The sequence below is a fragment of the Lithobates pipiens genome, unplaced genomic scaffold (assembly GCF_037356315.1).
Source record: "Lithobates pipiens isolate NorthernLeopardFrog02 unplaced genomic scaffold, aLitPip1_a1.2 Scaffold_8, whole genome shotgun sequence".
NCBI lineage: Eukaryota > Metazoa > Chordata > Amphibia > Anura > Ranidae > Lithobates > Lithobates pipiens.
Window position 1 is genome coordinate 326,503,939 of NW_027507903.1, and position 15,904 is coordinate 326,519,842.

A 15,904-nucleotide genomic window follows, 5' to 3' on the forward strand; every position below is an offset into this window, starting at 1 on the left:
GCACATACGCATACATACAGACATACATGGACACACACACACATGCAATCATACATGCACAGACACACACACACACATGCACACACACACATGCACATACAGACACACATACACACACACACACACATACATACAGACAGACATGCACACACACACACATATAGACACACATGCACACACATACATACAGACATGCACACACATGCACAGACACACATACACACACATACACACATCCACACATACATACATACATACAGACACACATGCACACACATGCATACAGACAGACATGCACACACATACATACAGACACACATGCACATACATACAGACACACATGCACATACATACAGACACACATGCACATACATACAGACAGACATGCACACATATACATACAGACACACATGCACACATACAGACACACATGCATACAGACAGACATGCACACACATACATACAGACATGCACACACACACATACAGACACACATGCACATACATACAGACACACATGCACATACATACAGACAGACATGCACATACATACAGACAGACATGCACACATATACATACAGACACACATGCACACATACAGACACACATGCACACACATACATACATACATACAGACACACATGCACACACACACACATACACATAAATAAAGCCTTTTTAAAACGAATCTAGCTTGTAGTACAGTACCTTTCCATTCCATTTCCTCATTCAGCCGGGTACTGCACTGTAGGGGGAAGCAGAGAGCACAGCACACTCCTCTGCACTTTACTTTCACTTTTGAAGCCGACGGAGCTTCACACAGTGTCGGGGATCGGCTGATCTGACAGCCCTGATCCCGCAGCACACCAGGCGGGCCGTTCAAAACCGGACTGCGGGCCGCGATTGGCCCGCGGGCCGGACTTTGGACATGCCTGTCCTAAACCATACAGGTTTAGGAGATATTTTTTTTACCTACAGGTAAGCCTTATTATAGGCTTTCCTGTAGGTAAAAGTTAAAAATTTGAGTATACAACCACTTTAAAGCAATCTACTGAGCTGGCCAGAACCACCTCTGCAGGGAGTCTATTCCACATTCCCACAGCTCTTACTGTGAAGAAACCTTTCCGTATTTGGAGATGAAATCTCTTTTCCTCTAAACGTAAAGAGTGCCCCTCTTTGACTGTAAAGTGAATAACTCAACACCAAGTTCATTATATGGACCCCTTATATATTTGTACATGTTGGTCATATCACCCCTCAATCTCCTCTTATGAAGAGTGAATAAATTCAGTTCCTCTAATCTTTCCTCATAGCTGAGCTCCTCCATGCATCTTATCAGTTTGGTTGCCCTTCTCTGCACTTTCTCCAGTTCCTCGATATCCTTTTATACTGGTGCCCAAAACTGAACTGCATATTTCAGAGGAGGTCTTACAAATGATTTGAACAGGGGAAAAATAATATTTCCAGTTCCCCAATATCCTTTTATATATATCCTATATATTCATATATATCCTTTTAATATTAGTGAGCTGCAATATAATAAATGTTTGTTTTGTGGTTAATACCACTTTTTCACTGCTTTATAAATATGCCTCTAATGCTCTGTACACACGATCTGAATATCGTACGACCGATTGTACGACCGTTTTTCGGTTAATAATCGCAAGTAGAAACTGAATAGCTAAATAAAGTCACGAAAATTCTCGTATGATATAAAAAAAAATCGGAAGTGATGTCATGTGTTGTAATGTATTTGTATTGTATTTTCGGATGACAACTATACAGACTAAACGAAAATCGTACGATCTGGAATCGTACGAGGAAAATTTCCGTGCATGTCCGATCTAATAATATCGGATATACGGTCGTGATCGGCTGTCGAAAGTAGTGTACACGCGACCCGAAAATCGTACGATCCTTCCTCGGACAACCGTTTTCGTACGATGTTCAGATCGTGTGTACGGGCCATAAGTGTATTTTTAAAAAAAATTTTTACTAACATTTGCAAGAGTATCATGGGACATAGACAATTTGCTGACAGGAAATGGATTGTTTGGAGGGGGGGTTATGTCTTGCTCTTTGAGGCCTCCAGTGAGTGTTCATGCATGTAAAAAACAAAATGGAAATTTTGGCTCATGACATGCAAAGCTGCCTCACAAATGTTAAAGGTTTAAACATCAGTAAAGAATTAATCTGTGCTCTAGTTCATTCACTTCCCACTTTGTTAAGGGATGCAGTTTCGGGTAGGGACATTGTAGCCCATGGAATCTTTTCTGTGTCAATCAATAATAGGAAGGTTTTTTAAATTAATTTGTTTTTAACAACAGATTGACCTTCATTATGTACATCATTACTCTCTCACAACTATTACTATTACCCCCCAATGTATTTCTCATTGGGGATGAATTTGAGGAATCAAATCAAAGGTGCCCACTTGTAGCCCTGTAGGACCTGTAGTCCTTCACATCTCTTGAAATTTTTATATGTTTCTTTCTCCTGACCTCTATATCTTTCTTAGTGAGGTTATTCTGTAATTGTTTTGTATACATCCAAGTATTCCTGTGAGTTCTTAAATGGTTGTATCTCTCCTTAAATTATTCAATGGTGGTCTCTCTTTTTCTTCAAGTTTCCTTCTTTTTCTCTGAATGGGTAATTTTCTCTCACAAGAGCAGAAAAAATCTTTCCACTCCAAAAGAAAATTTTCCTCCCCCAGACCATCATTTCGGTGCCACAGCCCATCTTATGCGCCTCAGTGTAATATTCTCAGAGATATTATTTTTCAATGTGACTATGTCATAGTTGAACTTGTTTTTCCATAACATATTTGATGTTCTTAAAAGTGCCTCTTAAATTATTGCGAGTTTCCACTCCATCGGCATTAAAAACCTCTTTCAAATTAATCTTTCTGGCAAAGCACAGCTAACCTGCATGAAAGCCCCAATGTGAAAACAGCCTTATAGGGGGCTCAGGCTAGTAAGGGCTCGATAACATTTGCAGTTTGGGGGTGGGTAAAGCCACCTAGTTCATTGTGGCCCGTGACTGGTTAGCAAATCACTTAAGTGGCCCTTGCTCTTCAAAAGGTTGAATGCGCTGATATATAGTGAGAAATTCAGATGATTATGTTATGTTATGTTAATAATCCAGCAATATTGTAGCATACCTAGGTATGATAAGGGTATAAGTATGTGTGATAAAGGCAGTCTTTTTGCGATCTTGGTCTTTCACTGGGACTTGCCAGTAACTGCTTGCCAAGTCAAGGGTGGAGAAATACTCGGCTTGGTCCAGTGGCATGACTCCTCCACCTCGGGTAACGGGTGGGAATTCCAGTGTGTACAGGAATTTAGCTTGTGGTGGTCCACACAGATTCGCAGACTCCTGTCTTCCTTTTGGACCAAGACCACGGGGACAGCCCATGGGCTACAGCTCTCCCAAATCACCCCGCTCTGTAGCATGTTGCAGTGCAAGTCCTTGACCTCCTGGCACAGGGCTGGGGAGATGTGACACTACCGCTCCCCTGTATGGATCGGGTGGTTGATAGCCTCGGTGTGACCATAGTCTTCTGGGCTGGTGGCGGAGAGCAGTAAATGTTTCTCCAGCAGTTGGTGAAGCAGCAATTGCTGTGGTACAAGAAGGGACTGTCCAGCTGCTCCTGTGTCCAGTTATTCCAGTTGTAGCTTGTATTGTGACTTGTCTAACGAGGTCATGACTAGCTGTAGAGCTGCACATATGGCCTCTACCCCTGGTTGGGCCTCCGAAATACAGAGATCGGGCACCATGTAAAGGTGTGCTATGGTGGCATGATTGAGGAGTGAAATCGGGCTTGTCCCCAGACTTATGAGCTGCACCAGAACCTTTGCAGACCTTGGATAACGTTCGCACAACGAGCCACTCCCCTGGTGCCACTGAGTCCTTGTGGGGTTTCACCATTACCGTGACCCCTTGAAGCTTCCTGCCAGCCCCGATGAATATAGACCAGGCTACCTCTTGTAAGGGTGCCAGGAGTAACTTTTGCTTGGGAGGCATGTGAACAAGCCCCCACCTGTTCGGGCTGTTTTCTTGCTGAGCCCTTGCTTTTTTCTTTACATTTCTAAGGACTACATATCCCATGGTACCTTGCTGCCTGCGACCCGTGATTCCTGTATGGACTACACCTCCTGAAACTCCTCCTCTCAGCACCTCTGTAGTTCAGATGACAGCCTCTGTGAAATGTGTGACACAGCAGTGCCTATGCATAGGGCATAGTGAAAGTAAGTTAACAAACTTCAAGATCGTTCAGATTATTAGTAGTAAACTGGAAATAATTCAAATTTATTGTGGACATAGGTGTGCCCAGCCTACTGCATTAGGCTGTGCACACCAAAGTTCATACACATATACCTGTGTGTGTGCGCATGTGTATATATACTGACAGTGTCAGTAGAGCAATGGACAGTGTCAGTAGGGCAGAGATTGGTGTCAGTAAGGCAGTGCACAGTGGCAGCAGGGTAGAGATTGGTGTCAGTAAGGCAGTGGACAGTATTAATAGTTTTTATTTTTATTATTTTTATTGTATTATTTAATTTTTTTATAATTTATAAAAAAAATGGTATTTACAATTATTTTAGAAGTCCCATTAGGGGGCTTTGGTGAAATATCAGGGATCTAAACAAAGAATCCATGCCATACAGCAGGGGTGCCCAACCAGTGGCCCGGGGACCACATGTGGCCCGCGGAGCCCTCTGATGTGGCCCTAGAACTTCTGATGTAAGATGGCAGGTTGGCAAGCCCAGATCACGGGTTGCCGACTTGCCATCCCAGAGCAGCAGTTTTGTGAATGAAGCCGCTGGTAGTGGAAGCAAGTGGCTGCGGAGCAGAGCCACATAAGCCAATGTTTCCTGTATAGCACCCGCTCCTGTCACAGGCAGAGTGATACCAAATGCACTCCGCCTGGGACAGCAACAGCGATACCAGAATGGAAGATGGTTATTAAAGGTAAGTTTACTATGGCACTAAATTCAATGTATATGGATATATCTGTTTTGCAGTGGTTACTGGTCCCATTTCAAACTGATCTGCAGGTGCAGTGTAGCTGGGGGTTACCTGCATTGAGCCATAGACTTCTGTTATTACCTGCGGGGTTGTTGCGCCTTCAGAAAGTGCGCCACACCTGCAGGATATGATAGAAGTTTACAGGAAAGTGCAGCTAACATGCAGAAAATCCATAGGTTCACTGAGATGCACCAGTGGTTTGGGCAAATCGCACTGCATCAGTGTGAAAGCAGCCTTAGGCCCATTTCACATGATTGGTCTGACCCACTATTCACCTCTATGGAGCAGCAGATGTAAACGGACTTGTCTGTTTACCCACCTACCTAACATAAATAGAAAGAGGTCTGCCCCTTCCATCTGGGTGAATCGGATTGGATCAGAGGGCCCATAGAGTAGAGTGGGCTGTGTCCATGGACATGGACCTGTCACCCCCCCCCCCCACTCCGCTCATTGTGGCCCGCGACCATTTACGAATTCGCTTAAGTGACCCTCACTATTCAAAAGGTTGGGCACCCCTGCCATACAGGGTGCCAAGGCACATCTGGCACACCCTGTGTGCACGCCTTTGAATGTGGATATGAAAATATGTTTTTTGTGTTTTGACCATAGATACTGTATACTTAAAGCGGGATTCCACCCTAAAGTGGAACCTCCGCTGATCGGATCCCTCTCCCCCTCCGGTGTCACAATTGACACCTTTCAGGGGGGAGGGGGGTGGAGATACCTGTCAAAGACAGGTATTTACACCCACTTCCGGGCATAGACTCCCGTGGGAGTCTACGCCATTTCCTGCCCTGCCGCGCTGTCTGCTGGGACACACACGGGTCCCAGTGACAGCGCGGAGATTTCCTATTGCGCGACGCGACTTGCGCATGCGCAGTAGGGAACCGGGAAGTGAAGCCGATTCACTTCACTTCCTGATTTCCTCACCTAGAATGGTGGCGACAGCAGCCGAGAGCCGAGCGATCGATCGGCCTCGGCTGCCGGCATCGCTGGAACCCGGGACAGGTGAGTGTCCATTTATTAAAAGTCAGCAGCTGTAGTATTTATAGCTGCTGGCTTTTAATATTTTTTTTTTTGGTGGAATCCCTCTTTAAAAGAGAAGTTTTGCAAAAGCTTTTTTGGTCATACTTTATATGTGGGTCACAGAAGTGCATTTACTTGTGCTCTCCTGTGACCCAGAATCAGCTTTCAAAACCTACTGTCTGCTGATATCACAGAGCTGCTCCAGGCTCTGGAAGGATCCTAGCAATAATGTCGGGACTCCCTCCCAGATGCCTGACCGACAGCTGGCTCAGCCTCTAAGCGCACCACTAAAAGCCAGAGCCAGACACTCCCACCCTATGACGCTAATGCTGCACCATGGAAGTACGTTTGCATGATTTTTTGTAGAAATTCACATTTCTCCTTTAAGCTACAAGAAATGTTAGGCCCCGTTCACATCTGAGTGTGTCAGAATCGCGTGCTTCTGCCCGTGTTTCCAGAACAAACAAAAACACCAACGCACTAAAACACCAATGCACAAAACACTAGAAAAAAGAAATGCCAAAGTCGTTTCCAAAAAAGGGTACAGGAGTTACTTTGTTGCCTTTCTGACCATTTGAAGTCCATTCAAGATTATGATTATGTCACCATTGGGAAAGCTGCCCTGAGAAATGCTGTCACTGGAGTGTAAGGCTGTGCGACCCATGATGTTAATAGTATTGGTTGCCATAGGTGGTACACATTTACGCGTGGTAGGAGTGACACTGAGTGTCTGAACTGACATAGTTGCCAACAGTCCCGATTTGCCCAGGACATTCCCGGGAAATCAGACCAATGTCCCAGTCTGAGAGTGTCCCGGGTAAAATTCCGAAAATTTGCCACAGACATCGGGACTTGAGGGAGTGGCGGGCGTGGCAGATGCAGTAGCATCATGGAGAAGCAGCTTGGCCAATGATCGGAGCTAGCAGCACTGCTTGCTTGCTGAGCCCATGGATGGTGATCGGTACTCGTCTGGCATGGCTAGGACCAGATGACACTGCTCTGATGAGACTGCTCTGATGATATTGCACTGATGAGACTGATCGGGTGAGATTGCATAACAGCACTCTTCTACTGTTATATTTTAGATTTTAAGATGTTATCTCTTTTTTTCATGTAACACCGTCCTGTCTGAGAGAAATTGGGCAGTGCATTTTTAAACCCAGTTTCTTAGTCACTCCTTGCTGACGCCACCACTAAGGCCTCTTTCACACAGATCAGGTCTGCCTTTCAGTTTTTCAGGTGGACCTGATGGGAAGGTCAATGCATCCCTATGGACAGGCGTATGTAAACAGATTATACAGTATCTCACAAAAGTATCTTTTCATGTGACAACACTGAAGAAATTACACTTTGCTACAATATAAAGTAGTGAGTGTACAGCTTGTATAACAGTGTAAATTTGCTGTCCCCACAAAATAACTCAACACACAACCATTAATGTTTATACTGATGGCAAGAGTGAGTACACCGCTAAGTGAAAATGTCCACATTGGGAAAACAAAGTGTCACTATTTTGTGTGACCACCATTATTTTCCAGCACTGCCTTAACCACAGGGGCGTTGCTAGGTCCACAAAAGATCTGGGGCTAGAGCCCATAGCATCGTATATACAGTAATCTATGTGTGAGTGTATATATCCCCAGAGAGCCCCCTACTTACGTCAGGGTCCCCAGAGAGCTACCCCTTACATCAGGATCCCCAGAGAGCTCCCCCTTACATCAGGGTTCCCAGAGAGCCCCCCACTTACATCAGGGTCCCCAGAGAGCCCCCCACTTACATCAGGTCCCCAGAGAGCCCCCACTTACATCAGGGTCCCCAGAGAGCCCCCACTTACATCAGAGTCCCCAGAGAGCCCCCCACTTACATCAGGGTCCCCAGAGAGCCCCCACTTACATCAGGGTCCCCAGAGAGCCCCTCACTTACATCAGGGTCCCCAGAGAGTCCCCCCTTACATCAGGGTCCCCAGAGAATCCCCCCTTACATCAGGGTCCCCAGAGAGTCCCCCTTACATCAGGGTCCCCAGAGAGCCCCCTTTACATCAGAGCTCCCCTTACATCAGAGTCCACAGAGAGCCTCCCCCTTGCATCAGAGTCCCCAGAAAGCCCCCCATTTGCATCAGGGTTCCCAGAGAGCCTCCCTTAGATTAGAGATATTGTGAGATACTGTATATACCACACACCTTTATACCACACACCTTAACCACACCTTTAACCACTTAAGGACCGCCGTATTGCCAATGTACGTCATTACAATGGCACAGGCAGGCACAAGCACGTACATGTACGTGCCTGCCTTCCAGCTGGATACGACGGTCCGGTTCGCTCCAGGAGTGTTCCGTGATGAGGGGATGCCCGTTGGTTTTCGGCCACCCCCTCTGGATCCCTCCTGGCCATTGAGAAGCTTCCTCCCACTGTGTATTGTTTACACAGGAAGGAGGAAGTGATGTCATTCTCCTCGGGGCGGTCTTTTTGACCGGACTACGAGGAGAAGACACAAAGTAAGTGTGCACCAACACTACACTGACATGTAGGTACACACAGGCACACAAACCCCCCCCGATCCCCTTTTGCCAGTGTCACTAAGCGATCATTTTTCTGATCGCTGCATCAGTGTCCCTAGTGTCGCTAGGTAGCTAGTTATTTTTTTAGGTTCACCGCCAGGTTTTTATAGCGCTAGGTACCCCGATATACTACCCAATAATGGTTTTAACCCCCTGATTGCCGCTAGTTAACCCTTTCACCCCCTTTTGCCAGTGTCACTAAGCGATCATTTTTCTGATCGCTGCATTAGTGTCGCTACTGTCGCTAGGTAGCTAGTTATTTTTTTAGGTTCACCGCCAGGTTTTTATAGCGCTAGGTACCCCGATATACTACCCAATAATGGTTTTAACCCCCTGATTGCCGCTAGTTAACCCTTTCACCCCCTTTTGCCAGTGTCACTAAGCGATCATTTTTCTGATCGCTGCATTAGTGTCGCTACTGTCGCTAGGTAGCTAGTTATTTTTTTGGTTCACCGCCAGGTTTTTATAGCGCTAGGTACCCCCATATACTACCCAATTGCCCCTAGTTAACCCTTTCACCAGCGATCACAGTATAAGTGTCACTGGTGACGCTGGTTAGCCAGTTCGTTATTTAGGTTCATTGTTAGCGGGATCAGCCCAGATACCTGCTAGCACCTGCGTTTTTCCCCTCTGCCCAGCCCACCCAAGTGCAGTATCGATCGATCACTGTCACTTACAAAACACTAAACACATAACTGCAGCGATCGCAGAGTCAGGCCTGATCCCTGCCATCGCTAACAGGTTTTTTGGTAGCATTTTATATTTAAATCCGGAAGGCAGTGCTTGGTTTTCGGGGGCCCGTACGTGGCTAGGCTCCCAAAAAGTCCCCCACATGTGGTATGCCCGTACTCGGGAGAAGCAGCAGAATTTATTTTGGGGTGTAATTTGACTTATGCCCATAGCATGTGTGAGCAATATATCATTTAGTGACAACTTTGTGCAAAAAAAAAAAAGTTTGTAATATTTCCGCAACTTGTGGCAAAATATAAAATATTCCATGGACTCAACATGCCTCTCAGTAAATAGCTTGGGGTGTCTACTTTCCAAAATGGGGTCATTTTGGGGGGTTTTGTGCTATTTTGGCATTTTATGGCCTTCGAAACTGTGATAGGTAGTGAGGAGTAAAATCTAAAATTTACACCCTTAGAAATCCTGAAGGTGGTGATTGGTTTTCGGGGTGCCGTGCGCGACTAGACTCCCAAAAAGTCCCACACATGTGGTATCCCCATACTCGGGAGAAGTATCGGAATATATTTTGGGGTGCAATTCCACATATAACCATGGCATGTGTGAGCAATATATCATTTAGTGACAACTTTTTGTAAAAAAAAAAAAATTTTTTTATTTTTTGTCATTATTCAATCCCTTGGGACAAAAAAAAAAATATTCAATGGTCTCAACATGGCCCTCAGCAAATAGCTTGGGTTTTCTACTTTCCAAAATGGGGTCATTTGGGGGGGTTTTGTGCCATCTTGGCATTTTATGGCCTTCAAAACTGTGATAGGTAGTGAGGAGTAAATTAAAAAAATGTATGCCCTTAGAAATCCTGAAGGCGGTGCTTGGATTTCGGGGCCCCGTACGCGGCTAGACTCCCAAAAAGTCCCACACATGTGGTATCCCTGTACTCAGGAGAAGCATCAGAATGTATTTTGGGGTGTCATTTCACATATGCCCATGGCATGTGTGAGCAATATATCATTTAGTGACAACTTTTTGTAAAAATTTTTTTTTTTTTTTGTCATTATTCAATCCCTTAGGACAAAAAAAAAAAATATTCAATGGGCTCAACATACCCATCAGCAGTTTCCTTGGGGTGTCTACTTTCCAAAATGGGGTCATTTGGGGGGGGGGGGGGTTTGTACTGCCCTGCCATTTTAGCACCTCAAGAAATGAGATCGGCTGTCATAAATTAAAAGCTGTGTAAATTCCAGAAAATGTACTCTAGTTTGTAGACGCTATAACTTTTGCGCAAACCAAAAAATATATGCTTATTGACATTTTTTTTACTAAAGACATGTGGCTGAATAAATTTTGCCCTCAATGTATGACTAAAATTTAGTTTATTCGATTTTTCTTATAACAAAAAGAAGAAAATATCTTTTTTTTTCAAAATTTTCGCTCTTTTTCCATTTATATCGCAAAAAATAAAAATCGCAGAGGCAATCAAATACTATCAAAAGAAAGCTCTATTTGTGGGAAGAAAAGGACGCAAATTTCGTTTGGGTGCAATATTGCATGACCGCGCAATTACCAGTTAAAGCAGCGCAGTGCGAAATTGGAAAAAGACCTCTGGTCCTTAAGGTGTTTATTGGTCCGGAGCTGAAGTGGTTAAGCTACGCCCAATATTTTAGCATAATTTAAACCACAACCAATTCTGCACATCATAATTATTTTAAACACCCGGACATGCTCACAAAAAGGATGCCCTGTCCCTAATTAACATACTGCTCACTAGATTTCTGCAAAAAAGTGTCCCTAAACATTTTTTGAAAATGTTGGCAACTATGTACTGGTTCAGCCTCCTTTCTGCAAAGGGAACCAATTGCATTCTGGGCTTCCAGTGTCCTAGCAATCAGTAAAAGGGGGGGGGGGGGGGAGCATCCACCCCAGGCATCGGTGGCATCCACCCCAGGCATGGCATTATTGGAGTGTATGTAGATAGGAAGTAGCTGCAAAGGGGCTGAAGGTGATAAGGTGATTAGCAGCACTGATCTGTAATAGAGGATTAAAGAAAGGTGAAAAACATTAATTTATTCAAATATTCCATTACTTTATGATACAAAAAGGTAGCGGTGGCTGGTGCTCCATTTTTTGGGGGGGGGGGAGGCAAACAACCTGACCCCCCTCAGTTAGGCGGTCAAACCCCCCCATCCGTCACTTGCCTGTCTGCCCATTTACCCCATCCAGGTCGCAGGCAGCTACCCCTGTGTCTCCTCTGCTTCTGCTCCCGGCCAATACAGTTGCTTCTCCTCTCGGTCAATTGGGCCTTAAGACCAGCTTCCTGATTGGCTGGGAGGAGAAGCAGGAAGAAAATAGCAAATATTAATTCGCTATTGTCACACAACTGGGAGGGCTCTGGACACACCCTTTTTGAAGCCAGTTAGAGCCTCAGGCTTTAATCATGCACCCCCCATGTAGATTAGAGGCCGGGTGCATGGATGGGGGGGGGGGGGCGGCGCCCCTAATGGACGGGCCACCACTGCAAAAGGGGTTGATTTACTAAAACTGGGGTGCAAAGAATCCAGTGCAGCTCTGCATGGTAGCCAATGAGGATGAGCTCCGGCGTGTTTCGCACAGCCCACGTGCAGAGCCCGCGCTAATCACAAGCAGTGAGACATTGTCCCTCTGCAGAGATCGGGGGAAATGTCTCACTGCCTGTGATTAGCGCATCGCTGCGCCCACTTCCTGCATGTGGGCTGTGCGAACGCTCATCCTTAGTGGCCAATCAGCTTCTAGCTTCAGCTTTTTCAGTTAAGCTTTGACAATAAAACCTGGAAGCTGATTGGTTTCTATGCAGAGCTGCACTCTCCAGTTTTAGTAAATGAAGCCCACCCTGCTTTATGAAGCTAGATGTCATCAGTTGTGATTTCCTTGTGCTTGGAATGATTAGGATCTGCTGGCAGGCATTGCATTTTCCATCAGCCATTTTTATTCTGAGCATCCTTTCCACCTGATGCCCAATACTAGAAGACCAGTACTAGGGTGTGCGATAATCCCCCCGATCCCCCCCTGCTCTCATCTCTCTCCAACAACAGAGAAGGAAAAAAAAAAAAAGCTTTTTTTTTCATTCGATGTACAGATCTGCAGTGCGCGCAGCGCCCCCTAGCGTGAGAAGAAGCCCGGTGCAGACGCAGAAGTGAGCAGTGGGTGAGGCCAGTGCCTAGCAAGGACTAGTAGAGAGGGAGGAGTCCTGATCTGCTCGCTCTCTCTCTCTCTCTCTCTCTCTCTCTTCAGAGTCCCAGCTGGCATTGCAAAAAGGGATTTACTATTGTCTAAGGCAGCTAAGAGAGAAAAAAAAAAAAAAAAAAACAAGAAAACAAAATCCTTTTACCTGATCTGCAGTATACCAGCTACAGGGAGCAGAGACAAAGGGAGCAGGCTGCAGAGCAGAGGGGATCTTGTGCACAGAAATCATGTCTTACCAGGGCAAGAAGAACATTCCTAGGATAACAGTGAGTCTATGCATCTCTTCCTATGATTGTATGTGTGTGTGTACGTGTGTGTGTGTGCAGGGTGATGATCAGTGGATTACATGTGCTGTCATTAGAAGAGGGGATCTGATCCCTCCATGATCCCTCCATGATCACATTGTCATCATCAGATCGTTTTATTCCATGCAGTGCTCAGACCATCAGAATGGCCCCCCCTGAGTCCAGGATTATCCTGAGAAGGTGAAACTGACCTGTCTGTATTAGGATTACACTGTAATTCAGTATAATCTGACACTAGCAGGTGCCTGCTATTCTCTGCCATCATCCAATGTCTTATTGTTAGCTAGACATCCATGTCCTTGCCTTCTGATCACAGTGATGCCTGCATGCACATCAAATGTCGTTTTTTATTTTTTTTTTTAGATTGACATCAATGTTTTTATTTATTTATTTATTTATTTTTCTATGTAGTAATTGACAGTAGTATATAGTAGTAATGTGTTATTATTGCAGAGATTCTTACATTAAAGGGAGAGGGTGATACAGCTGGTAGGGGGTGGTCCTATGTGCACCACCCAACAATGCATGGGGAAGACTTCCATATCATCCATCAAGCATCCTTACCATCCTCAATAATCAACGTGATCACATTTTTTTTTTTTTTTATTTGCGTTTTTTTTTTTTTTTTGCATCTGCATTACACTGAGCTCAGCATCATCATAATATTCCGTCTCATCCATCTGTATGTCAGTGTCACGTGAATTTTAGATGAGTATAGAGCGTTCGTGAAAAAAAACAAAAAAAAAAAACATCATTATTGTAAGGAAATCTTCCCAAGATGTGTTGTATATTTGTAACCCCCAAATTTTTATATATGTACATATACACATCTCCTGATTTTCAGTGTATGGTGCACTGATTGGGGGTGGGTGGGTGCAGTGCGATGCTCTGCAGACAATCTCCTGGGCTCCTTATGTTCAGTAGCAGGCCTGCCCTTTATTGTCAGCTTCAAGATGTGCAGCTGTGCTTTGTCTGTGCTGAATTTAATTAGACCTTTTTTCGTGGGTGAAGGGTGGGGGATGCACTGGGAGTGGAATAGGTAGCTATTCCATCTTTGCGAATGAGACAAAAGGGACATGGGCAAGCTAACGAAGATCATTTACCAAATCCGCCCCCCCCCCCCCCCCCCGCCCACTACGTTTCGTGCATTTCCAGTTTTAATTTATGTTGTATTTTTGTTGGGCAGAATTGGGCAGAATTGTATATAATACATATTAAATATCTATCATCATCATTGAAAAATAAAAATAAAAAATTATATATATAAATATAAATATATATATATATATATATATATATATATATATATATATATAGAGAGAGAGAGAGAGAGAGAGAGATATCTATAGATATATATATATATATATATATATATATATATATATATATAGATAGATATATATATATATATATAGATAGATATATAGATCTCTCTCTCTCTCTCTCTCTCTCTCTATCTCTCTCCCTCTCTCTATATCTATCTGCATCTATATATATATATATATATATATATATATACACACACACACATTTTTATCATACTTGAGACAGATTAGATGAAATAGTTTCCTCTAATGTTTGAATCACCATTTAAAGTGTAAGGCAAGTCAAGATATATATATATATATATATATATATATATATATATATATATATAATTTATTTTTTTTCCTTTATCTTACCTAAATTCCTTTGTTCACATACTAAAATCAAAATGGTATTGGTTCCATCTAGTACACATATATAACACAACATGGTGGCCACCCATGAGTTATCCTTTCCCATGTGGACAGATAAGAGATGCAAAAAAAAAAAAGAAAAAGGTTCTCCACGCCCCCCACACCTCTTTCTTTATTGAGGGGTCTCAGGCAGCTGGAACATTTTGTAAATTTGGGATTACATTTTTAATTATCTTGTCCCTTCCCATGGAGGGGAGTCAAAATGGCAGATAGCAATGCAACAAATCCACCGAGGGAGTGGTACTGAAGCAACCCTGTCAAAATGCATCATCGTGTCAAAAAAAAAAAATCTTACACACGAAGCATGATTTTCTGCGCTGTCTCTTCGGGTTTAGAAAGATGTGAGATAGGGATGAAGTCATGCTTACTGCAGTAGCAATGAATGTAAGACATGCTGGGAGTGCTAAGCAGTACAAAATGGTAGAAGGTGGGTATTCATAACCTGGATGGGGAATAGCTTACTCCACTAAGATCCTTGGAATGAGGGAGACACCATGGGAACTTAATAGCACCCTCTGACGTCACCAACCCAGACGTAGTGCCGCTGCGTCCTACACCACGCTGTACATGCAGCACTAGATGCCTAACTCTTGGCCTCAATGAGGTCTTTAAATAAGATAAGGCCAGACCTCCTCTAGACAAGAATGGTGGAGTGATGGGGGAAGAAAATAAGAATCACCTTCCTCTTCCATTGACAGGCCTCAGGTATGGGGGAGTGGAGGCAAGCAGTCACAGGTCTTTTGTGGTGAAAAGCAGCAAGCTCAATAGTATTCTGAAACTGGACGGATGCTGCCCTCTTCAGGTGGGGTAATCCGATTGATACTGCAAAAACAAAACAAATGGAAGGCGCACGTGCCTAGCGCATTACCAAAAAACATTTAACATTGTGCGGTTTTATGGCTCATTGATAGTTGCCACTTTGTGAGTACCTACTTTTTGTTGATTTTTCATTTTTCTGGTAATGCACTAGGTGCATGCACTTTCCATTTTGTTTTGTCTTTGTAGTATCAATGGAGGAGTGGAGGTGTTATCACTCTTGTACATCCTCTTATCTATCCTCATAGGAGCAGGATTAACCCCTATACACCCATCGGACACTGTATTAGGTACACCTCTCTAGTACCGGGTTGGACCCCCTTTTGACTTCAGACCCACCTTAATTCTTCATAGCATAGATTAAATAAACAAGGTGTTGGAAACATTCCTTCAGATTTGTCGGCTGCACATCTATGATGCGAATCTCCCATTCTACCACATGACAAAGGTGCTCTATTGGGATGAGATCTTGGGACTGTGGAGGCCATTGGAGTACAGTGTCCTCATTGTCATGTTCAAGAAACC

At 44.1% G+C, this 15,904-nt stretch overlaps 1 protein-coding gene across 2 annotated transcripts in view; it reads left to right on the plus strand.

The window, feature by feature from the left end:
- Nucleotides 1–15,904, plus strand: part of DPYSL3 (dihydropyrimidinase like 3) — a 223,975-nt gene that overhangs the window by 94,471 nt on the left and 113,600 nt on the right. Inside the window, exon 1 of one of the 2 annotated variants that reach the window (XM_077472958.1) lies at nucleotides 12,544–12,785. The exons of the other annotated variant lie outside the window; for it this stretch is intronic. Within the exon in view, the coding sequence (XP_077329084.1) occupies nucleotides 12,747–12,785 (39 nt within the window). The 5' untranslated portion in view covers nucleotides 12,544–12,746. Of the gene's footprint in view, nucleotides 1–12,543; nucleotides 12,786–15,904 lie in introns of those variants that run through there. 2 annotated transcript variants of the gene reach the window in all.